The 24748-nt window shown below is 38.0% G+C and overlaps 1 protein-coding gene across 5 annotated transcripts in view; it reads left to right on the top strand.

The window, feature by feature from the left end:
• The window catches only part of MLIP (muscular LMNA interacting protein), a 183825-nt gene that overhangs the window by 81170 nt on the left and 77907 nt on the right, over nt 1–24748 (top strand). For 4 of the 5 annotated variants that reach the window (XM_075202512.1, XM_075202513.1, XM_075202514.1 and 1 more), the window contains exons 2-5: nt 1552–1698; nt 6427–6789; nt 10406–11803; nt 18363–18434. In XM_075202512.1, coding sequence (XP_075058613.1) covers nt 1552–1698; nt 6427–6789; nt 10406–11803; nt 18363–18434 — 1980 coding nt within the window. The remainder of the gene's footprint in view (nt 1–1551; nt 1699–6426; nt 6790–10405; nt 11804–18362; nt 18435–24748) is intronic. The other variant, XM_075202515.1, reaches the window with a different exon arrangement.

Consider the following 24748-nt stretch of genomic DNA (forward strand, 5'->3'; position numbering starts at 1 on the left):
AAGCATATATCTGTTTTTTTGCCAGGAATATTCTAAATTTCATATCTCTTTCATCAATAAATCATTAAAATAAAATATCACCAAAACAGCTGCTGTAAAGCTGATATTTATTTGATTCAAAGTTACATTTAAATCCAACAATACAAACTTTTAAGCATATTTCCATTTATATAATCTTTACCAATGTGACATGGATACCTAGATGCTTATTACTATCAAGGCCTATTAAACATACTGGGCCTGATTTATCAAGCCACACATACTAAGTGCAACATGCTTTTATTTTAAAATGCATGTAAATCGGCTCTGCGCACTCCCGATCTGAAGATGCGCGCTCTGATGAATTCAGGTGTAGGTCTGCTCTGCTCTACTACACAGGACACTGTAGGATACATCCAATACATTGGTGAATTATAAACTCTTAAAAGAACTCACAGAATTTTTTTTAATTAAATGAACCTGTTAATAGCATGGGCATTAGTGATTAAACAGTTTATAAAAAAAAAATTCTCCCCATGAAGTATATTTGTTAGAATGGTCTTAATGTCTACTGTACATAAAATACATGTTTACAGTTGCTAGTGATTGCGAACACATATTATATCATGCATATGAGACAGTCATCACTACTGGACTAGGCCTGTAGCTGTAGCAAGAGATACGGCAGAAAAACAAGTAACTTTGAAATGCCCAGAGCATGATTCGGACATGACTGCCCTTATTGTACATCGACTTTGTCAAAACACCCTGTTCCTGCCCCGTTCACTCCCCAAAATTGTAGCCTGTATTAAGTGTCCTTTGCATTTGAAGATGGAGCAGACGGGGCTGTGTTTATTGGCTTATGTCCTGGTTCTATACAATATGCTCTAAATCGGCAGATACGTGCCTTTATGAATCAGGCATCTGTGTTCCTGGCAAAGTCTTTCAATCTGTTCCTTAGCCTATTTGGATGTTCCTGCAAATAGATAGCAAGAACCTCATCAATGTTGTTGTACTATTGCTTGTGCTACAAGCTATTCCTTTAAAGTAAATCTAGAGCTATACAAGGCATGTGGTATAATCTTGTTTTAATCAATGAATGTAAGAGGAGAATTATAGTGTAGAAGTGGTTTTGAGTGGGAAATAAAGAAATACGAGTACTCTGTAAATGAATGTGGACATTAAAAGTGCAAGTGCTAGTTATGCGTGACAAGCCGTGTCAAAAATAATGATCATGAGTAAACAAGAATGCACAAGTGCTCTTTACCCTTAACATTTGTCTTTCCTAGAAAATTGCAAAATGGATTAAAGTTTATTGACTAACTATCTACACTTGTTTCTTAGCATTTTATAAATGAAGGATTATTGAATCACAATGTCAAGAGTGCAAAACATCATGCTAATAGGCAAATGTTAAATACACATATTTTGACTTGTTTATTTGACATTTGCAACTAATTAGCCAAAGATTATTTCAATGTTTCTGTTAAAGCTATCAGACATATTATAAAGCAATTTGTTGTGAACTTAAATATAACACCAAGCTTGTCTGCTCTTTGTAATCGTTATTAGGGTTCTCTCATTGAAGATGGAGTGGGCCTTTTGAAATTTACGTTTGTACCAGAAACTGGAAGACTTCCTTCTCAGGTGTTACTAGGAAAGGATTCAACATATCTGCCTAAAATTGTTGTGGATCACAAAGGAGCAATGCCACAAAAGGTATCAATATATATGCATTAGGTGGTTATATGTACAGGAGGTGTATGTCCAAATATTATAGAAGCTATATTTAAAACCGAGAGTATACAGTGATCAATGACACCAATGTTTACTGGTGAAAAAAAATTGTTGGACTTTTTTTTTTGGTATAAAACTGTAATATTAGATCTGAGAGTAAAGTAAAATGATTTATAGGAGACTAGATAAAGCATCTCACACAACACTGTAGAAAGGAGTATATTTAATTATTTCATGTTGGGTATATTCTACCAATGGTTAGGTAGTGGACTGTGTAATTCTCAGACTGGGGACAGGAGTACTTTGTCTTATAGACACATCTGCATAGCCTTGAAATCATAAATATACAAAACATTGCTTTATGCTAAGTTAGAAACATGGCTTTTCACATTTTCACAGCTATTATTATTTTTTGTTTAAAGGACACTAAAAAATTCCACACCACCGGACAGTGGGGAAACAGAACAAGCATAAAACATAACACAAAGAAGTACTGTACATGGTAGATGAAGTTGAAAATGGGGGCCCTGCTCATGAGAGGTTGCAATCACAGTTCAATATACATCTTAGACATTCGATATGACATACACTGATTAGCCACAACATTAAAACCACCTGACTAATATTGTGTAGGTCCCCCTTTTGCTGCCAAAACAGCTCTGACCCATCAAGGCATGGACTCCACAAGACCTCTGAAGGTGTACTGTGGTATCTGGCACTAAGACATTAGCAGCAAATCCTTTAAGTCTTGTAAGTTCCGAGGTGGGGCCTTCATAGCTCAGACATGCTTTTCCAGCTCATCCCACAGATGCTCGATTGGATTGAGATCTGGGGATTTTGATGGCCATGTCAGCACCTTGAACTCTTTATCATGTTCCTCAAACCGTCCCTGAACAATTTTTGCAGTGTAGTAGGGAGCATTATCCTGCTGAAAGAGACCACTGCCATCAGGGAATACCATTGTCATGAAGGGGTGTACTTGGTATGCCACATTGTTTAGGTGGTATGTGTCAAAGTAACATACACATGAATGCTGGGACTCAAAGTTTCCCAGCTTTCTCTGAAGCCTACCAATTCTGGGTATTCTTCTCCTTTCCCCGTTGGTTACCGACAATGGCGATGGCGGTCTTTTTAAACTCTCAGAAGGTTTTGCCTGGCATCTGTGCTTTCATCAGTCGTAGCTGAATCTTAACGCTTTCTCGGGCGACTCCTTCTACGAACTGTACGGTCAGGGCTTCGTCCGCGTTTCGTACTTCCTCTTTGTCCACTGCCTGAATGGCTCTTAGCATCTCTTGTAGGCTCAGGGCATAGTCCCGCAGTGTCTCGTTCGGTTGTTGCTTGCGAGCATATAGTTTCATCTTCAACTCCGGAAGAGTTCTTGTCTCAAACGTTGTGGAATTTCTTTTTAAAACTTGTGCCGCTTCTTTCTTGTCGTCCATTGGCCATGAGATTACTTCTCTGAGCGCCGACCCTGTGAGTTGCCCTATTAAGATCTCCACTTTCTGCTGTTCATTCAACGGGTATAGCCGGAACATGGATTCCAGTTTGTTCTCGAATTCTGTGAATGGAGTCGTCTGTAGCTTGTTGTTGTCTCCGCTGTACTTCGGGAGCCATGGGGCCCCGAAATAGTACGGTAGGGTTATGGGCACATTTGGTATTGCTGCTGGTTGCGCTGTTCCCCCGCCTTGTTGCTGATCCATTTTTCACTGAAGGTATTACTCCCCTGATGCACTCGGATCCTGTTCGGTTTGATGCCAAAGTTATGTGGTGGCCGAGTATGCTCTCCAGAGCATCACACTGCCTCTGCTGGTTTGCCTTCTCCCCATGGTGCATCCAGGTACCATCTCTTCCCCAGGTAAATGATACACTCGCACCTGGCCATCCACATGATGTAAAAGAAACCGTGAATCATCAGACCAGGCTACGCAGCCCAATATGCAACAAGCTACGATACAATGTGTGTTCTGACACCTTTCTATTATAAAGATTGAACACACAGCACTGAATAAATTATTTGCCTCTCTTTTATTCAAAATTGAAAAGCCCTAATAGCTGTTGTAATAGTGTATTTATGGGGTTAGCCTATATCTAACGGATAGCACAAATCTGGTGTAAGAATCAATGGCGAGGGGCTGTAAATGAATGAGTGGACAGTGAATATGTGAACAACTAGGGGGCATTACTATATGCAGGGACAATAGTGAGGGTTACTATTGAGATATACCACTACATTTATCCTAGTTAAAGGTAGTTATGCCTCCTACCTTCTTTATGATCCTGATCATAAATCACTTATAATTACGTATAAGTCCCTGGATTTCTCAGACATTCATTGGCTTATTATTTATAAGGATTAAATAAACAACCAATATATAAATACAACTGGTTGAATGTCATATTATATCTCTATAATACCCCACATTTGTGTTGTTAAGTACACAGTATTCATATGTTCAGTTGCATTGTAAACAATTGATAGGCAATCACAGATTGATTGCATGCATGTAAAACTGCAACAGTGTAATCCTTTACAAATAAGTCATCAAGCCCAGAGCTGTAACGAGGCCGGTGCGGGTAGTGCTGCCGCCCAGGGCGCAGTCCCAAGGGGGCGCAGGGCCGCCCGCACCGGCCTCTGTGAGAGGAGTAAAAAAAAATAATTAAACAGACCTCAGATTCAGACTGCCGGCCGCCCGTCGCTCCCAAGATGGCGGCCGGGACCCGGCTCCACCCCCTCCTGAACTCTGCCCTCTACCATAGCGTCTGATGTCATGTGGTTGCTAGGCAGCAGAGGAGCAGAGAAGCAGAGAGGAGCCAGCCAGCGACGGCTGGTCAAGAATAAAGAAGGTAAGCTTCAAAGCAGGGGAAGGGGGATGTGTGTTGCTATTATGGAGGGAGGGAGGATGTAAGCTGCTATTATGGAGGGAGGGAGGGGGATGTAAGCTGCAATTATGGAGGGGGGGATGTAAGCTGCAATTATGGAGGGAGGGGGATATAAGCTGCAATTTTGGAAGGAGGGGGGATGTAAGCTGCAATTTTGGAAGGAGGGGGGATGTAAGCTGCAATTTTGGAAGGAGGGGGGATGTAAGCTGTAATTATGGAAGGAGGGAGGAGGGGGATGTAAGCTGCAATTATGGAGGAAGGGAGGGGGGGATGTAAGCTGCAATTATGGAAGGAGGGAGGGGGGATGTAAGCTGCTATTATGGAGGGGGGGATGCTGCTATGCTTTATGAGGGAAGGGGGGTATGCTGCCATAATGTGTGAGGGAAGGGGGGATGTATTAATATAATGTGTGATATGAGGGTAGGGAGGTTGGGTGTCTTAGCACATGGGTGGGAGGTAGGTTATTAATTTAATGGTGACATTTAGGTGGGGGCTAATTATTTAATGGGTATTATTTTATTTGTGGGGTGCTGGTGGGTCAATTTAATTTACTGATGGGGCTTTTTAATTTAATTGTGGGGTCTATTAATTTCAGGTGAGATATGCTCTCTGTATTGTGTGGCAGTCATAGGAATGCTCTCTCTATAGTATGGCGGTCATAGAAATGCTCTCTGTATTGTATGGTGATCATAGGAATGCTCTCTGTATTGTATGGTGGTCACAGGAATGCTCTCTGTAAGGTATGGTGGTCACAGGAATGCTCTCTGTATTGTATGGTGGTCACAGGAATGCTCTCTGTATTGTATGGTGGTCACAGGAATGCTCTCTGTATTGTATGGTGGTCACAGGAATGCTCTCTGTAAGGTATGGTGGTCACAGGAATGCTCTCTGTAAGGTATGGCGGACACTAGGAGGCCCTTTATATTGTATGTGTATGTATATATATATATATATATATATATATATATATATAAATATAATTATTAATTTTGTGTGATAGTGATAAGGGGGTGCAATGTGATAAAGAATGCTCCATGGCACGGTGTGATAAAGAAGAAACTGTGATGGAGGGCACAGTGGGATGAAGGGGCAGTGTGATACAGATGGTACCGTTACATTTATGTTTTAATTTGTTTCAGTGAGTTTTATTTCAATAACCAATTCATTTTTTATACAGCTAGCTTGTGATAGCTGCATTTAAAGTACTTTGATTCTATGGAGGCTTATTACATAAAGATCCTTACAAAGCCAGACCGAGAAGAATGGGGAGGGAGCGGGTTTCAGTGCAGTCTAGAACTTGTAAAGTGCTAGCTACGCCCCACAGTAGGTTGACCACGCCCACTCGACGATTGATACTCCCACTTAGATGGGGGGAGGCGGTTCTCTGTCTCGCTCAGGGCACTAAAATGGCTAGTTACGGCACTGCATCAAGCCTACACCATTCACATGCCCAGTTCAAAGCATAAATAATAATAAATTAAGTCAATAGAAGGAGGACACACTGTGAAAAATAAAAGTCTTAATTAACACGTGTCATATAGGCGAAAAGTTAGATCTGTATATTAAGAGCAATAGGAGAACAGATACTAATTTGTATGTATTTTATATGTAGTGCAGTCTGGATTTGAGTGTTTTCCTCTGGTGCCCACTACAATGTTGCCTTGGGGGGAGGTTGTATTAGGGTAATTGCAAAGTCTCAAGTAGATATTCTAAGAAAAAAATGCAGAAAATTTAAAAACATTTTGTAAAAATATTGTGTGTCATCATTTTATTTTTTTTATTTTGTTTACAATATTGTCAAAGTATTGTTTAATCTAATCTCTCCACTAGCCTGAAGAGTCTATTGAAAATATATCAGAAAAAAGCATGCATGAATCTTCTGAAAATGTTTTAAACACATATCACAGACCGAGATCTGAGGATAGATTTTCAAGGAAAAAGGTTCCCTCAAATGATCCAGAGGCAATAAAAAATGATGACCTTTTCATAGCAGAATTTGTTGTAGTAATGGACTCTGATGACAGTGAAGAGGAAATAACTATAGAAAAGACATTGCCTCTTGAAGATAAAGGAAATCAGCAGTCAACAACAGTACAGCCAAAAGCAAAGCTAGGGGATGTAAATGCTAATGAAATGTATGTCCCTGAATCACAGCAAGAGTTCTGTCATGATGTGGATGATCAGAAACTGCAGGTACTGACTTACATATCTTTGACCACTACCAATACATTATACTGTAGAATTGTTGATTTATACACATTGGCCATGATTCATTAAGGAACTTAAATTAAGACGTTTCTTATTTAAGTCTCCTGGACAAAACCATGTTACAATGCAAGGGGTGAAAATGAGTGTTCTGTTTTGCATATAAGTTAAATACTGACTGTTTTTTCATGTAGCACACAAATATCAACTTTAAATTTCAGTGTACAAATAAGCTATCAAGTATTTGTGTGCTACATGAAAAAACAGTCAGTATTTAACTTATATGCAAAACAGAAAACTAATTTTCACGCCTTGCATTGTAACATGGTTTTGTCCAGGAGACTTAAATAAGAAACTTCTTAATTTAAGTTCCTTAACGAGTCAGGCCCATTGTGTAGTTAAAAACTCTATTTATTTGTCTGCCTGTAAGATAATCATACTTGTACTTTGCTGCTATAAGATAAGAATGTTTTTGAAACGGTAGATTTAAAATGACTCAATATGAATTTGATGGGTGTTGTACGTATACCCGATGACAAGAATACCGACAAGAATGTCAGCGACATAAAAATAACGATTAAGATCAGTGCGTCGGTCAGTATACATCTGCATACCTTAATATAGATGTGCAGCATTTGCGACAGCTCTTATAGCCGTCTCCTGTCAATTGCAAATCAAGAGAAGTCTTAATCGTTATTTTTATTTCGCTGAAATTCTTGTCGGTGTGGTAGTCATCGTGAAAATGACTAACACCGAATTTGATATGCTGCCTAATATCTGTTGACAGTTTACACTTAGAAACATAATATATATGAATTATTAGTTATACAACGCATATCATACTACCTAAAGCTATACAATAATGAGAAACTATATGATACCTGCTATATGATAGACAGGTACATCATTTGTGCATTTCTTCACCTGTAAATAGTTTTACTGGGAAACACATTATTCATACACATTAATATGATATTTCTTTCACTTTAGGTATGACTCAACTGTGTATTGTATTTATGTATAGTTTTAATATTAATTGTATGAGATGAGAACACCAAAAAACAGTTACCAGTATGAAGGATTGTAGGAGCTTCATATATTAAAAAAATGTATAATGGACGCAGGTAAATAAAATGAAAATGTAAAGCATTAAAACACTTAAAATGAGGATTTTTTTCCCCTTCTCTGCATACCCAGATGCACTAGAAATTGTTTCTCATTCATCGTATATGCTTCCAGCACACAGTGAGAAAGGCATGTATTCAATGGGCTGACATGTAACTGATGTTCCCAAAAGTGGCTTTTCAAATGGAGTTGCTTATTTGCATGAACTAGGAAATAGCCTAAAAATCTTAACCATTCTTATTAAGATAAAAAATGATTATAAACAATAAGATTAAAAACTATCTAATGCCACCCAAGAGACTTGAGGCTACAATAGTTTATAACAGGAAATTCGCAGTCTCCTAACAAGATAAGCATATATCAAAGCCATTCTATCCGCAACTATATCTGTTAACTATATTTTTAAACACTGTCTATTTCTTTGTAATTCATTTAGCAAAATAATATGAGAAAACATCAAAATAGGGGTCAGAGCGCCTTCAATGTTGTGAAAGGTTGCCTTAAATTATTGTTACATTAATGTTTTTTATTACCAATCGATTAACATTTAGGATGGTAATAGACAGACACAAGGAGGTTTATTTACAACAAGCAGTTTCATTGCACTGCAGTGCAAATAGCAAAGCTGATTTTGTACATTTGCTAGAACAATGAGTCAATTGGGTCTAGATTTCTGCTAAACAATGATATAATTTGCATGCCTAACAACTAAGCACAATTTAAGCACCTGGTACAGTACAAGAGTACAACAATGTGACAATAAATGTAAAATAGCGATTAACTCTACAAAGTTGGAGGTGTAGGGTGAAGGACAGAGGAAGACTGTATTTTGTACCACTCTTTGGATGGAATGCAAACTCCCATTTTTTAATAGGAAATTGCATGAGTTGTGCAGATGAAAGCACAAACAAATTTGTCAAGCCCTGGATCAGCAACATATTAATGCATAGTAAAATAGAACCGGAAATCCATACTAGTACTTAATGGACTAGACACACAGCTAATTTCTGCCACTGGAAATAATGTACTTTAATCATGGCACGGGAAGTTGATGGAATTAGCATATAACATACTCTGGGTGTTTTTAGCAGTGAAGGGGAGATAATAGAGTAACTAGAATTGAGATTAGCTCCCTTGAAAAAAAAGTGTGTTTTTAACTGACCTTAAAACTTTGAAGGTTATGGGACAATCTGAGAAGAAGTGAGAACATTCCAGAAAATAGGTGCAGCATTGGAGAAGTCAAGCAGGAATGGGAGGTGGTGACAATGACTGAAGTAAGCCATCAATCTTTGGCATAAGGGAGACCAGGGGATAAATGTATAAACTAGCGATTTCTAGCAAATCGCTGATATTCGTCGACTTTGCCGGGATAATTTAAAACAGCAATGTGTTTGGAGTCAAAACTTGCCTTTAAACACTTTGTCGTTTTAAATTATGCTGGCAAAGTCGCAGAATATCGGTGATTTGCTAGAATCGCTACTTAATACATTTACCCCCAAGAGTAGGGAAATATAATTAAACAACACAGGAGAGATAGTCATGGAGGTAATATCACAAAATAGTGAGTAGTGATAGCTAGAAGATAAAGATAGGAAGTAAATTGGAAAGTATAAAAATTAATGGAGTCAGCATAGAAAAGGTACTGAGATCCAAACATACAGAGGAAAAGTAGAGGCTTTAAAGGATTTACTAAAGGATTCACAAGAGAGAAAGGCTGAAAACTAAGATATAACTCTGTCCATCTGATCAAAAAAGCTTAGTCTATCCATGTAAAAAGTAGTGAACAACTGTGTTGCAAGCACAAGTCATGATAATTAGTAAGGAGTAAAGGCATTTAACTCTGACACCTAAAAGCCATTGTTAAATATGGTTTCAATAGTGAATAAAAACCAGATTAATTGGGATCAGGCCGAGAGTAAGTGGAAAGACAGTGAGTTAGTCAACTAGATGGGAAGTTTGTTCCATCATTCCGTTGAGTTTTTTAGCCAAATGAGCAGGTAGATGATAACACTTTCAAAAAGTTATTTTTGATTTTGTTGGGCCAGATGAACACAGAGAGGTAGACTAGATGCACGATTACTCTGTAGACATGCATAGGTGCAGATGTCCAAACGGAGATGGTGACTTTGATGTAACATTTGTCTCAGTTGACCTCCATTATGTTCAGATCCTTACAACTTTAGTTTATGGTAACTGTGCAGTTTACTTGTTGCATATTATTGTATAGCCTTACTATACACCTATAATAACACACTGTATTCAAATGTAAAATACTGAATGCATAGTACTAATTATATGCAGGGTACACTTCCAAAATCTTATACAACCACATTGATAGTTAAACTGCAATTCTAAGTATTCATTAGATTTCTAATGTCCTTATAAAACAGCTATACATGCATAACAATTAAATAAGATCAAACACTAATTTTCAGCTTCATTTCCACAATTTTAATTGTTTCTCTCTTCTTTTCTGTAGCGATTACGTTCTGTGCCTACAGTTGACCTGGAGTCATATAAACTTCAATTTACAAATCCGTCATGCCCAGCTAATGGAATAATAGGATATAAAGGGCATATCATGAATTATATGCCTACTACAGCTACGGATACATTTCATACACATTTGCCATCACAGAAATCTAATTCCTTTAATATTTCATCTGCAGAATCCCCAGGCAGCAAATATCTAACAAAATATTTAAATTCTCTAAATAATTTAGAAAGTCCAAATCAATGCACACCCTCTATTAGTAAGTCCGTAAGATCAAATGCATTATCACCTCTACCAATACAAGTTATAAAATATCCTCTTTGCCGTAGCCCCAGCCCACTTAACTCTCCATGTTATGGATCCTCCTCAACAATATGTAGCATGAATATATGCACATCACCAGTTCCAAGACCTGAATCTGCTTCACCTGTGTCATCACGACTTTCATTTTTAACTTCTTTGCTAAAATCTAAAATCTCAATTACTGAAAGAGTCCCTTCTCTAGATCCAAATCATTATCGACTTGAGCCTAATCCAATGCCCCGAACAGAATTTTTTAAGAAATCTGCCTTAACATCAAATCCACCACGAAAATCTTTTTCCTGTTTTTCTCTTAACTATCCAAGAGAATCCAAAATACCACAATTTCAAAAGAAAGGTGAAATTCATACATCATCATCAGATTCCAGCATATTACACGGTGAATCCGCATTCTACCAGAAGCCTCTTAAAACACTTTCCACAGACTCAATGCACTTTAAGTCATCTTCAGGGACACTCCTTTCTCGCAAAGGGGCTGTGTCACCATATTCTCAATTGTATCGCAGGTCCATTACACCACCATACTTTGCCAGAGAAAATATTTCATTGTTAAATGATAAACCTCCATTAAACAGACATATATATTCACCATTAAAAAAAGATTGTGTTCTTGGTAAATCAAGAAAGGTTACATTATTTCCACCCCCTTTACATTTTAATCCATCATATGTCAGACAAAAAGAAAATGTGATACAGCATTTAAAAAGTTATACACCATCTAGAGGAAATGTTAAATCCACCTGTTATGTTACAAGGGAGAGTTCAAATCAGAAACATGCCAAATCGAACTCCTCCGCTGACATCCAACAAAACCATGTTTTTCATAAACCCTATTCCAACATATCATACCGTGAAAACATGGATTCAGAAATGGACATATTCCCACCATTGAATCCAAGCTATTCATGTCATTCTTACAGTAATGAAGAATTATTAAGAACACATACACCAACATTGACTTTCACTAATACTTCGGCACCATCAAGATCATTATTGTCAAGATCCTGTGAACTGAGAACAACAAGTTCATTAGCTCAGAGTTCTGACCATGAAAATAAAAAGGTATATAATATCTATCTCATATGCATCTTGTATGCATGATCAAATATTTATAATTTATACATTTTAATATTATTATAAACATGGTAGCAATAATGAAAATGAATGTATGCTTTGCATGTCAGAAAGCTGCCTTTATTCGCCAAAATTCAATGTAAACGCACTTTTGTCAAAATTTTAAGCAAAATTCCAATTCTAATTTATTGGCTGTGTATGTTTTAATTGTAGCATGCCATGCTGATGATAAACAAATTATTCTAAAAGGTACTAACTTTATAGGATGAATAAAAAATAGTTTAGATCAGATCACTAAGATTTTTTTTATCTTTCATTTAAAGTAAGATAAGGTATATATTTGAAACGTCTAATATACAGTATTTACTGAAATTGTGAATTATTTTGACCTTAGTATTTAGTAAATTGAGGAACATATAATACGTTTTCCAAATCAACAAGAATGTGAAAATTCATGAAAGGCATATTAGCTTTGTAAACCCTTGTGGAGTGACTCGTTAAATTGAATGTGTTATAGATCCAGCTATTTTAATTATAATATTTATATAAATATTTGCATCATGGTAAACTAGGCAACTGTAGATTCATAGGCTAAAGCTGTATAAATTAACAAATTGTAAAGACTGGCACAGTTTTTAAAGTTACACAGTGTTATACAGTGTTTATAGTACTGTGCAATATGCAATATGTATTAATCATTGTATGTGGTCTACCTAATTTGAATATGTTGCATTATTTAGAAATACCGTACAATACCTTTTTCGCTCTTATAAACTATTTCAGTTCTGAGTAAAACATAATACACCATGTCTATCACAAGGCTTTTTGCTTAGGAAAATCAATCAAAAAACACAAATTCTTTAGTAGATATTAAAATATTTAAAATAAAGACTTAGGGGGAGATTGAATTTCCTGCATTGTTCATTACCGTTACTACGGTAATTGATGCGCATTATTACTGCTAGTACGGTAATTTCAATGCTGCTTTTTGCTTGTAGCTCCCTGAGCCGCGAGCAGAAATCCGTGGTAAAATGATGCGCACCCTGCGTTGTTCTACAGAACAACGCAGGGAATTCAATCTCCCCTTACTATTACAGTAAACATCAAAATAGGGAGACGTTTGCCCTTGCTGAATTATGTTGAGTGATTTTGGTGGTAACAACATTTGGAACATAGGGAATGTAAAATTCTGTAAACAATTTAATTGTTTGGTATATCTAAAAAGGATAATTAACAGTGTTAATATACTATTTGCCCTTTATAGTATATCTTACTCATATATACTTGTTAATAATGCTTTGTAGAAGAGAAAGGAACTATTTTAGTTGCTGCGGAATAAATAGCTTATTCTGCACAATGAACTAGTTTTGACTTTCCATTTGCATTTGAAATATGAGTTTGAGCTTCAATGATGCTTGTGCTTTTTTGAAAGATTGCAAATAAATATTTAACACCCCTAATGTTCTCCTATAGCAGTCCTATCTGAAGAAGTTGTTTTATTATTTTTTATGTATCAATTGGTGTATGCAACTTTGTGTTTATTTCTTTAGCAACCACTCTCCCCAATTTTTACGTTACCCTCTTCTGAAATGGCAGTAAAACATTTTGAGGATACCAGGGTTTTAGAACCGAAGTTCACTAGGTTACCTGGCCCCCATTAGGCTCAGAAATCGCACAGGCAAAGAGGAGAACGAAAGATTCAATCCTATCTTTAGTTTTTGTACAGTAAAAAAACAGAATATAAAACTGCACTCTTTAAACAATGGGTCAGAGGATCACCAGTGTAAATAGGAGTCCCAGCAAGGTTACCCACCTACCTTAGCCACACAAAACTTCCACCACAGGCAAAAGAGTCTGTCAACAGAAGGTCCACGGAGTGTTGGTATCTTGCTATACCCTGGCCAACTCTTCACTAACGTGGTGGGGTTCTGGGTATCAGTCTCCCCACTCCTGTGGGTGTACCAAATTACCCAGAACTGGTGAGTATCTCCTGATGGAGTGAGGTGATGACAGATCCTAAGATGGAGCAACTGCCTGTTTCCCCAGGTACAGGACAGCGATGATCACCGGGTCTGCTTGTAGAGACCAGAAACTCAACACCAGTCAGCCTCAAACCTTCCAGGAATCAGTCCTCTTAATGAATACCCCCTCCCCTTTGGAGTGGCTACTTATATCCATGGTAATTTTCCCACAGTGTTTTCCCCGCCCCGGCAAAGCTCTGGGTCTTTCCTTCTTAAACATAGGTGGGTACTGGGCTAGGGGTTTGGAGTGGGAGTGGAGATGAGCTGGGCTTCCACAGTGGCTCCCCTGCTATGTCCTTGCAACAATGTCTTGGCCAGAACCATGGAAGACAATGGGTAATACTTTTCTTTCTCCAGTTCCAGATCTTAGATAACACACAGCCCCTCCTGAAACTAACCTCTTCCACACTTTTGTTACGTGTCAGGTTTTAGGGCCCACGACCACCAAGCTGAGCATTTAGAACGGATAGTGTTGAGGTCTTCACCTTTAGCAGCTGCCTTCGCTGTAGAGCTTTATGTGCTCACAGGTACTTGGATGCCCCAGGTCTTAAGCTCAGTGTAGTATAAGCTCATCAATGATGGCTGTAGCGCAGATGGAACCAGAGGCTCTAGCTCAGACTGTAGCGGATGGTAAGAAATAGGCTGAGGTCAGGGGGCCGTAGCAGACAGACAAGTCAGTATCCAAACAGAGGTCAGGGTCACAAGCAAAACAGCGGAGTCCAGTATTCAAGCTAAAAGGTCAAGGCAACAGGTAAGGTCCAAAGTACAGGTAAGGGTCACAACAGGAGATCAGGCAAACAATAGTCCAACAGCAGCACAGGACTGCAGACACTATAACTATGTACTACTAATAATCAGATGATCCTTGTCTGAACATCATTATTGAACATCATTATTTAAGCATGCAGATATTATTTCTATTCTTAAAAATACAACAGCAAAATCTGACCTAAACTCTCTCCCAGTTTACTCCCTGAACAAGATTCTTGAAAGGATTGCCTTCATTTGCCTCAATTGCTTTGTTTCCTCACACAACATATTGGACCCTGGTTTGCATCCTACTTTACCAGATCATTTTTTAGTGTACATTTTTATGCACCCACCTCCTCTCTACTTCTTCTATCACCTACAGTTCCACAGGGCTGAGCCTTAGATCCTCTGCTTTTCTCTATCTTTACTACTTCTCTTGGAAAACTGCTAATGTCCATTGGATTTCAGTATTATTTCTATGCAGATGATACACAAATGTATCTATCCTCTCCAAATCTCTCACAACCTGTCTTTATGACTAAATGTCATGCTGGCATTTCTTCTTATCATAATCATCATTTATTTATATAGCGCCAACATATTCCGTAGCACTTTACAATTGTGGACAAACATAATAAACTAATAAACAAACTGGGTAAAACAGACAAAGAGGTCCTCTTGCCACCTCAAACTCAATCTTTAAAAAATTGAGTTAATAACATTCCCACCAGCCAACAGAATATACCAACTTGACATCTCTTTCTGTTGATAACACAAAAATAAACCACTCAAGCTCATTGCCTAGATGTTTTCCTTGACTTAGCACTGCCCTTTGTTTCCCACATCTAATCAATATAGAATTCCTGTTAGATACATCTAAAAACATTTCCAGAATACACCCACATCTCCTTCATTGATTATTGGAATTCCCTACTTACTGGTCTTCCCCTAACCAGACTTTCACCCCTAAAATGTATTTGATATGCAGTACTCATTTTTTTGGTTGCCTTTATTTTATTGAATCCAAAAAGAACAAAAACTCTACTAACATACAAGTCCATAAACAACACTAAACATACATCTTTTCAATTGTTTTAAAATATCTCCCATTTCAATACCTCAGCTCTGCACAGGACCTGTGTCACTTATTCACACTCATCAGCTGATCCCACTCCTGGTTATAGGTCTTTTTTCAGGCTGCACCCACTTTGTGGAATGCCTCCCCTCCCACACACCAAGACTTTTCTCTAGCCTCCAAACCTTCAAATGTTCCCTGAAAAACTCACCTCTTCAGGCAAGCGTAACAAATTCCCAAACTATCCTCCTAACTACCCTAGGCTACACTACCTGATTATCCTCTACATGGTTTCACCCAACAATTACATTTGTTCTCTTTATTTGCTCAAACAATGAACTGAACCCCAAAGCAACATTGACTGGACCACTTAGTACCGCAAAGCACTTTTTATCGCTGCAATCGGGCTGCACCAATATGCAATATTTGGCACTTAATCTCACGTATCTAACTCCTATTGTCCTATAAAGTTTAAGCCTGGGAGCACAGCTCTCTGTCTGTTAATACTAAGCCTCGTTTTATTACTATGTTTGTTCCCAATTGTAAATCGCTGTGGAATATGCTGGTGCTATATAAATAAATGTTAATAATAATAACCATTTACATTTTATTAGTACTTCTTAACAGAATGTTTCTATTCTTACTAAAAAAAAATAGTTTATCTTACAATATATGCCTTACTTAAAAGGAGTGTGAAAATGTGCTTGATATTAGTATTGATAAACAATTCATTATATATTATTACAAAATCATTTTGCAGCATTTCGCAAAATTATGGATCACTATTTCAAAAATACTTAAAAAAATCTTATAGTTATTTTAATTGTTTTTACTTTTTATTCAAACATTAACACAAAACACACTTATGTATATGCTGCATGTTTTGCATACATTGTCCCCAGTTATATTACAAAGAAGTATATGAAAATATTTTCATTGTTTGAGGACTATGCTAAATTAACCAGGATTTTATGTTTCTCAGTTTATTAAACTGAGTCTTATCTTATGGTCCTAAAGAGAACATTTGTCAAAGTTATATTTTAAAATCTCAGGGTGAGATTTTGGAATCATGATTGTATCTATAATATAAATGTCTAGTGGCGTGTGTTAGTCTGTCTGTGTGTGTATGTGTGTGGAAAAAATAAAACCAAGCTGCAGCGCCACCTGCTGGGCGGAGTTATACACTGACCTACTAAATTCTTAGTGTGTGTGGAAAATGAAAATTCAGAAAGGGCTGAAATTTGGTATACTAAGATGTTTTTAATTTGTTAATTTAATTTGTTAATTGTTAAAAGTGTTTATAAAGATTTAAAAAAAATACATATATATTTCTTGAAGGAGAAGTGACAGTTGGGAGTGGTTGGTGGTTGCCGGGGGTGACAGTGGGGAGTGGTTGGTGGTTGCCGGGTGTGACAGAGTGAGAGGAGTGTGATACTCAGGACCGCTGAGAGAGATCCCTGTGTCTGGATAGACATCTGGATAGATGTGGCGATGAAAATGAAGGATGAGATGATGGAGAAGAATGATGAGGTGGTGACATGTGGACAAAACCACGTTAAAAAAGGGCGCTTACGTCGGGAAGTAACGCTCTTCCCCTGAGGAGGCCTGGGCTATGGCCCAAATGCATGACAAAAACCTTTTCAACACCTTAAGTAGCTTGATTTGACTAGAATGCATGAGTATCATGCACGGGTTAACTTGTATTTAATATGCTGTTTCAATAATAAACACATTCTAGAAATTGGGATGGGGTAGAATTTTCCGATACTAATATGTCCAACACTGTTTAGTGCGTCATGAAAATTCTGAATCCTAATAGCATGACATGGCAGAAATTCAGGCTTACCATTATACACACACATAAACAAAAACACCATTTTCATTATGCTTTCAATAAACTGTGACTACAGATAAGCGCGACAGTTGAAATTGACGTCACTTCAAAATGTGATATTTCTGGTTTTGAAGCTGCAATGCACGGACCCGGCGCTTGACCCTTAAACTAACACTAACCCTAACCGTAAACCTAACACTTAGGGGCATATTCAATTGTTGGCGTTTTCCGCCATGGAAAAAGTATTACCGTTATTACGATAATACTAAGCCGGATTTCAGCTCGCAGCTCCCTGAGCCATGAGCTGAAATCCAGCGTGAAATGTACAGTAATAACGGTATTTATGCGCACTATTACCGTAATGACGGTAACAATTGAATATGCCCCTTAGTTTAGAATAAACTGCGTCGGGTCAGTGAATTGCTGCTTTAAAACCAATTTCAACTGTTGCGCTTTTCTGTAGTTGCAGTTTATTGAAAGCCTGTCGAAAATGGGATTTGTGTCTGCGGAATTTTTATGTTGGAACTAAACAGTGTCGGACATATGAGTACACGTATGGTAAACTCTGATTGTTATTTGAATGCAGCAGGGAAGTTTTTCAGCTCCTGGCTTAATAATGGCTTAATAATTCATACTAACATACAATTTGCAGGTTAATTCTTAATAATCGAGGGGGCATATGAAATTATGAAAAGCTTTTAGTTATGTTAGAACATGATATGATGCTTGTAAAGTAAAACAAGACTGGAAATAATGAAAACTAAAATATAAACTACAACAAAAGCTAAACAATAGAAGCAAAACAATGAACTTGTGTTTTTGTAAACTAAGGTAAAATAACCCGTGATTATTGTTTGTTCATTTTAGCCATACAAAATCAAGTCAAGTTACAAAGCTTTTGCTGCAATACCTACAAATACATTACTTCTGGATCAGAAGGTTAGTGAAGGTTATATTATTTTTATACAGTTTTCTATTATATCATACATAAACATCCTGTTTTGGAGGAGTGCAAATAAATATTAATTATCCTTTTGTTTTGATAACAATGGTAGAACATTTAGTTCCAAACATTCAGTTCTAAAATATAAAAACAAATAAAAAATGATAAAATATATAAATGTTTACAAATAAATGTTTATTTATTGTACAGTAATTACATTAGACATATATTAATATGGCCTAAATGTTATATGATATGATTTGTATACAATTTACTTTTGTTAATGCCTTTATTGAATACAATAATGCAACATGTACTATCTGTGACTGAAAGGTATGTAAACTTCTATGATAATCAACTATGTTTTCATGGGTTTATATTAGAAAGATGTTCCAAAACAGACAGTTAGTTCCAATGAGAATTTGATGGACCTTTGCCCATAAAAGTCTAATTTATAATCGACAAACTCTGTACTTACCGACACAAATTTATGGAAGTGAATGGTGATCTGGTCAAAAATGAAAATTAAAGTTGTTAGTACTCAGATTACCTAAATACTTCACCAAATGAGTGAGGTACACATTAACTACAATTGTTCCAATAGTAAAGCATAAGAAAACCAGCTAATGATCTCTTTAAGGGTATGTGCACAACTTATGAACTTGCCATCAGCACACAAGAGAATAAAATCTAATGTATGGTCTGCAGTTTCTTCATAGGGTTCTATAAATCCTACTTGAAGATTCAACCAAGTTGCTTTCTCCAAGCGTTGGACGCAGCAGGGTTAAGGCATACCAGGGGTGCATGAAAAAGTATCTGTGTGTACATACCCTAAAGGAGATCTCCACCAAGTAGTGAATGCAACTAAAATCAGATGAACCACGGGCACGTGAAAAGTGACTAGGTGTACAAGCACATATTGTCTAATGTCTGTATTTATAAGCCAACTTTAAACATTGAACAAAAGTGAACTATTTTCCAAAAAGAGGCGTGTTACAAGATTGACAACATTACCTGGCAGATCCAAAAGACCTTTGGATGAGTTCTGTGAACAGATGAGACAAAGATCTAACAAAACCACATCATAATGATGGCAATGGGGTTATTGAGACCGGTGGTAGTCAATATCCCGGCGGTGGAAATGTTGACACTTATCCTGTCAACACGACAGGATAAGGGTAAATGTCGACACACCCATGCTGACTTCAAGGTTAAAATGTAGACACTGTGATTGTCTACAGTAGTAATGTTGACAGCTACAATGTGGACATTAAACAAGCAATGCTGCTGGACTCACTGGCACAAAATACTCCAAAACAAAACAAATTCCAAAACATTAGTAAATGTTAAAACTAACCTCCCCCCACAAAAAAACACACCTAAAAACTTGTCCTGGCATCATCATCATCATCATCATCATCATCATCAGTTATTCATATAGCGCCACTAATTCCGCAGCGCTGTACATAGAGCTCATTCACATCAGTCCCTGCCCCATTGGAGCTTACAGTCTAAGTTCCCTAACATACACACACACACTGGTAGCCTGCAGACCAACAAGCCGCCGACAACAAAGGGTTAAAAAAAAAGCAGTGTGCCCCTCCCCCCAATCAGATTAACCATAGTGCTGCCAGCCTTGTGCTACTACTAGCAACATTGGGTGGACAACAAGTGTGAAGTCCTCTGATTTTACTACAATCAGCACTAGGCTTAGCCAGCTGGGGCTGGTGGCACTACAGTGTGGGGTCCCCCTGTCATAATGACAACCAGCCCATGGCTGGTCAGCAAAGGACTGGATTCCCTAGGGAGTTGGGGTCTGCAAAAAAAAATGCAGGTCCCTCCCTAGAGGTACCCAGCCCCGTGCTTAAAGCACTAGGGCTCTTCCCACACCCCTGGGTGGTAGGTGTGGAGTAATAAAAGTGATTTTATTAATAAAGACACCAGTTTGTGTTGGTGCACTACAGATCCCAGCAAGCCCAGGCTGTCATTAACAATTAGGGCATCATGGTGCTTGTAGTATTACAAGCTCCAGAATACCTATGACAACCGGGGAATGCTGGTACTTGGGGAACCACAGATTCAAATATCTTTCATGTTTACAATGTAACTTAGCTAACACAATTCTTACATTCACAATTGCTTTCACATCTATTATTTACATGCAGGGAATACTTTCTTTCAGATTATACATGATTTATGTTATCTTACAACAGAAGTGTCTGAGTAACTTCTGTTTTTGAAATTGTTCCTATTACACATAGATGTTCACATAAATAAACCTTGCAAACTGTAGGTTTATATAATCCATTAACCTGTAGAAATTAACCTGTACATTTTGAAATAGGAAAGGTATAATTGAATATTTATGTTAACAAAACACTTCAATCCTGTTGGTAAAACCCGTGAAACTGTATTAACTGGAAAAGTAAGATAGTGCCAGACTTTTGCTAGTTCCTTTTTCTAACACATTTAAATTAATCACATACAAAATAATGTATTGTAAAATGCAGCCATTGCAACATTTCAAATCTATATTTAGGATTCAGTGCAGTAAATCTTATTATACAATACTGCTTAATTAATATGAAATATGATCTGATTTAATGTACCAGCCACAGCATTCTTTGCACCCATAAGACAAATATTTCCAGTTGCTCAACTAGCACACTAATTTTATATTACTGGTGCAAGGTTTTTCTTTTTTTATGGAATTGTACTTTAAGCTACATTAGTATATTTAATTTATAAGTTGGTTACATAAATTGAAAACTCGAAATAAGTTGAATTATTAAAAGTATACATGGATTCTTCTAATTATTTTAAGCAATGAGATAAATATAACACTAGTATTTTTTAGTTTTAGTTTTTTTAAAGAAACCTAAAAAGACCCTATTTTTTAGTAAATTAAATAAAGTGGTAAAGTGGTAATTTAATATAGTGGTAAAGTGGTGTTTATTACCTTAGTCTGGGAGAGACCCAGCACTTTGTAACTCTGTGCTGGTAGCCTCTGGGGGTACATTCTTTATTTCCACCAAGTGTGACACCTGCTGCCTGCATATCGATGCAACGGCCAAGAGGCATATTACAGTACACAAGCAAAAGGCATGTTTACACAATGATTACCCAATAGTGACAGTGTCTACAACCCCATCTGACAATATACAATAGACATAAAATACATACATACATAAACGGTAACGAGAAGGGATGTCCAACAAGCTAAACCCCTATTTTCAAAGTCATGACACCCCCATCTCATCACAACATCATCATTTCGGAGGGGCTTCTTTTAGTTTGCACGAAATCCTCTGTGTGGCTGTTTAGAGTGTCACAGGCCTACACTAAAAATCATGGAGCAGGGTACCCAGCAAAGCTTTAGGAGAAGAAATAGGTATAGCAATGAATATCCTGACTGATTGCCATGAGCCACTGCAGTCCTAAGTCAAAGGTCGCCTCCTTCCCTTATCTACACTCACATTTATCCACCCCATAAAATGCAGTAAATACTACAAAGGAGACCTGCAGGAAATGTGCATTTGAGTAAGAATAAATTGATAAAAAAATTCACTGTACACAGAAATGATTTAATTTTTTTTTATGGCAAACTATGTTTCTAATTCTTTGAATAAGACACATTTGAATGATACCAGGGTATGTTGTGTAAAAAAATATTAATTTGATATTCTTTTTTGAATAGATTATCCTTAACAATTATTTGCTTGTTTTGTATTTGCATTTTATTATCAGATTCTATTTATTCAAAGCATCAGAAGCATTGCAAATAAAGGTTAAACCAACATAACAATAGCAGACTTTTGTACAGACGTATAGTTCAGTTTGTAAAGCTGGGTACACACTACAGAAATTTCGACCAACTTTTTATGCCGAGCAATTTTACATGCGATTGATGGTCCGATCGCTCGGTCCATGGACTGCATACACACTAGCCTTGTTTAGGACAATAAAGGGAAGAGAGGACGTCCCGTTAGCGACTTTTCACAGCCATGTTGTCGTGGACAATGATTTTAATTTCGTACACACTGCACCGACATTTGCGGGGAAATGTACGAGAAACCGGAGACATTAGCATAAAGGGGCGGACCCTGCACGATAGTTAACTCCCAAAACAGCTCAAAAACAGAAGGCTACACTGGCCCTTCATTCATTCCCATTTGTAAATGTACAATGGTTACAGAACAAGAACAAGCAGCCGCACTTCTCATGCTTACTGTGGCAAGAAGAATGATTGTACGGAACCGACGAGAAAGAAGGAGAAAGAATAGATCTTGTTGGAGCAAAGAGTGGAGCAAACTTTATAGAGGTTAAATGACAAATGAATGCCAACATACATCCAAAGGGTAATAACCCACATGCTTTCTACACGTGTAACAGTCTACAGCCAGACAGGTGCAATACACATCGATACAAAACACAATGATGTGCGGATTCCGCACCATGTGGGACTGTGATTGATATAAAAAATTTACATACACACGCCCCCCAGGTTGAGGAAGTATCGGAGGATTGTCGTGGATCCGTCGGAAGTTCATACACACTACACAGCGGAAACGAGATTGGAATGAAAATATTAAACGGTACGACCAACCAAATGAGGCGAGAATCGTCCATTTGGGCAGACTTTCAACCATCGTGTAACTGTACACACTAACCAGACTTTTGAACGAGCGGTCGTATGTCGGCAGTTTGAGCCGAATATTGGACGAAAACAGTGTAGTGTGTACCCAGCTTAACACAAGTCAAGTTGCATAAATGCAAACAAAAGCTGGTAATGCAAGTTTTAGCAACGGTATGGAAGGGGTAGCACTGGGGAAAAGGGTGGAGAATGGTATACGTGGGTGAGGGCTTAGAGGGGGTGAGTAAGATCAGGGTTGCTATCAGAAACTATGGGGTTCACTACTAATTAATCTGGCATGGTCTCCTCTCCCTCTTTGCCGTACATGCCCCCCTCATTCTTCACCGTACATGCCTGTACTCCCTCTTCACCGTACATGCTTGTACTTGGTCTTTGCTGTGCATGCACCCTCCTTCATTGCTGTACATGCCTCCCTTCGCACTTGCCATACATGCTCCACTACCCCCTCTCCTCTTCACAGTACATGTACTCCAACTCCCTCACCTCAGCAATGTACATGTACCCCTTCCTCCTCCATTCATCACAGTGCATATTCCCTCCCACCCCACTATTCATCACAGTACATTCCCCCTCTCCCTTCATCACAGTACATATCCCCTCCCACCCCACCATTCATCACAGTACATTCCCCCCTCCCCTCATCACAGTACATGTCCCCCTCTCTCTCACAGTACATATCCCTTTCCCCCCTCCTTTTATCACAGTGCATGTCCCCCAACCCCCTCCCCTCATCACAGTACATGTCCCCCTCTCTCTCACAGTACATATCCCTTTCCCCCCTCCTTTTATCACAGTGCATGTCCCCCAACCCCCTCCCCTGATCACAGTACATGCCCCCCTCACAGTACCTATCGCCATACATGCTAAGCTGTACATGTACATAGACTAATTGCTGTTAGCAACTGGAAGAAATACCTCCTTTAAAAAATAAAATAGATTACAGTTTAGGCTTTGTTGCAAGAAATACTCGGAAGAAGAACTACCAAATGGGAGGGGGACTGCCTAGTCTAGAGCAGTGCAGTGGATTTAATGCTTTTGTTTTGCAGGGAACATGCTGGAAAGTCAGCAACTGATCAATCTGTAAACATTTTTCATTGTTGCAGTAGTAGATAGCTAAACTGCAGGATGAGATATGTAGGATGTCTGGATCCTTGAGGCCAACACTGCCTCAGAGAGTCCCCAGAAGACATTCTGCCTGGGCAACTCTGAGCTCTGAAAGGGGGAGATATCCAAAGGGCCACAAACACATCCCACAAGCTGTGACATTGCAAAACTCATATGCTGCTCTTGTAGGGCTGAAATGTACAAATAACATAGGTAATACACAACATGAGGATATGGGGACTTCTACAAGCTATAGGAACAGTAAAATTAAATATCTAAAAAGGACTACAGTTCTCTTGGGGGAATCTATTATAAGAGGAATACGTCTGGGAAAATCTAATGCAGTTGATTTGAAAAAGAAGTAAGGTGTTTACCTGGAGACACAGCTCCAAGGGATAAAGAGAGAATTTTAAAAAATGTGAAAGCAGCACAAAATGATGGGGAGGTGAATGTCACTGTCCACCTAGGGATAAATGACCTGGCTAATGCTGAAGTCATGGCCATTAGAGGTGAATTTTTAAAATTAGGGACTGCTCTAAAACAGGTGGCGAC

The sequence above is a fragment of the Mixophyes fleayi genome, chromosome 3 (genome assembly GCF_038048845.1).
Source record: "Mixophyes fleayi isolate aMixFle1 chromosome 3, aMixFle1.hap1, whole genome shotgun sequence".
NCBI lineage: Eukaryota > Metazoa > Chordata > Amphibia > Anura > Limnodynastidae > Mixophyes > Mixophyes fleayi.